Below are 1,546 nucleotides of genomic sequence, written 5' to 3' on the forward strand. Positions count from 1 at the left end.
ACGAACGTGTTACAGCCATTTTTTAATTCTTAACAAACACACCCATTTACCAAGTCACTTCATCGATGAAGTCCTATTTTCACATATAAAAACACTAATCTACTCCTCCATTTCCCAATTCACTCGACACCTATTCACACACAGACAAGCCTCTCCTTCCATCCATAAACTCCTCATCTTCATCCTTGCTACTTCATTTAATCACTCAATGGCTTGCTTCTCCTCATCGACTAAAATCCCTTCTTACACTCAATAACTTCCTCCCCCATTCACGAGCCCCTCCTGACGAGGCCTTCCTGATCTCCCTCACAGACGAGGCCTTCCTGATCTCCCTCACAGACGAGGCCTTCCTGATCTCCCTCACAGACGAGGCCCTCCTGATCTCCCTCACAGGCGAGGCCTTCCTGATCTCTCTCACAGACGAGGCCTTCCTGATCTCCCTCCCAGACGAGGCCCTCCTGATCTCCCTCACAGACGAGGCCTTCCTGATCTCCCTCACCCCAGCTCGGACTGAAGACACTTCTCCTCACCTCCTGCACGTGGATGACCTTGGATGGCCTGTTGCTGTAAACATACTTCATCCTGGTGGTGCTGTGTCGCTTGCCGGCCCTCACACTTACGCCCATCTTGCGCCCTCTTCCGAGACCAGAGGAGCGCCTAATGCATCACGAGAGGGGGCGAGGGGGAGGGGGAGGTGTATGGATGCACCGGAATCCCTCTCCTGCGTCACCGCATAGCTCGTGACGTCACTGAGAGAATTCGCTATGCCACAGTTGCGTCGATATTCGTAGCCAAATCTTTGCAAACGTTCGGAACTGAAAGGGCGTGGGAGTTCGTACACGCGTCGGTGTTTATGACGAGTGAGTGCGCGCGTGCATTAGGATTCTGCAATAGGATCAATTGCGTCACAATTAACGGGATTGTGTTGCTCACACCACGTGGGCGAGCGGAACACAGCACTCGAGGAAATCACACTTCGATCACATAATTACACACGATTTACAACTACATAAATATATTTGGATTACTTTCAAAGACACATTGAAGTCTCTTACACTGACATAACACAATCATCAAACTTCATCTACAAAAAAATAATATGAAATCACCGCTCAAAGAAACACGCCAGTCAAATAACATTAACAAAAATCACACACAAAGCAAAACAAGAACCGACGTATCTGAGCCGTCAATAGAACACGTCCCCCCACCCCCCGTCGCGAAGAAGCCCCACAAGACGGGCACAGCGGAGCGCGAGCGTACCGTCTCGGGACGCGAGGAGACCAACAGAGAGAGCGAGCGAGCACGCGTCCTCTTGCCACACCGTCACGAACGACACTGAACGGGGAAGAAAACGTTCGCTCTGAATCTGGGATTCCTCCACCGCCACCACCAACCCCTCCTCCTCCTCCTGGTTCTTCCTTCCCCTACCCTTCCTCTTTCTCCGAAATTTCTTCCTATCCCCCCTATCTCCCTACAAATCCCTCCCTCTTCCTTCCTTTTTTCTTTCTTCACTCGTCTCTCCCTATCCAAATACTTCCCGCCC

General features: G+C 51.0%; 1 protein-coding gene across 1 annotated transcript in view; it reads right to left on the reverse strand.

Annotated features, from left to right (window-relative positions):
* The window catches only part of LOC119587945 (E3 ubiquitin-protein ligase TRIM37-like), a gene marked incomplete in the record, with an annotated part of 49,872 nt that extends 48,987 nt beyond the window's left edge, over positions 1–885 (reverse strand). The window contains 1 exon segment of the mRNA XM_037936657.1: positions 531–885. Within this exon segment, the coding sequence (XP_037792585.1) occupies positions 531–626 (96 nt within the window).
* Positions 886–1,546: the final 661 nt, after the last annotated feature.

Source organism: Penaeus monodon, chromosome 23 (genome assembly GCF_015228065.2).
Source record: "Penaeus monodon isolate SGIC_2016 chromosome 23, NSTDA_Pmon_1, whole genome shotgun sequence".
NCBI classification, from domain to species: domain Eukaryota; kingdom Metazoa; phylum Arthropoda; class Malacostraca; order Decapoda; family Penaeidae; genus Penaeus; species Penaeus monodon.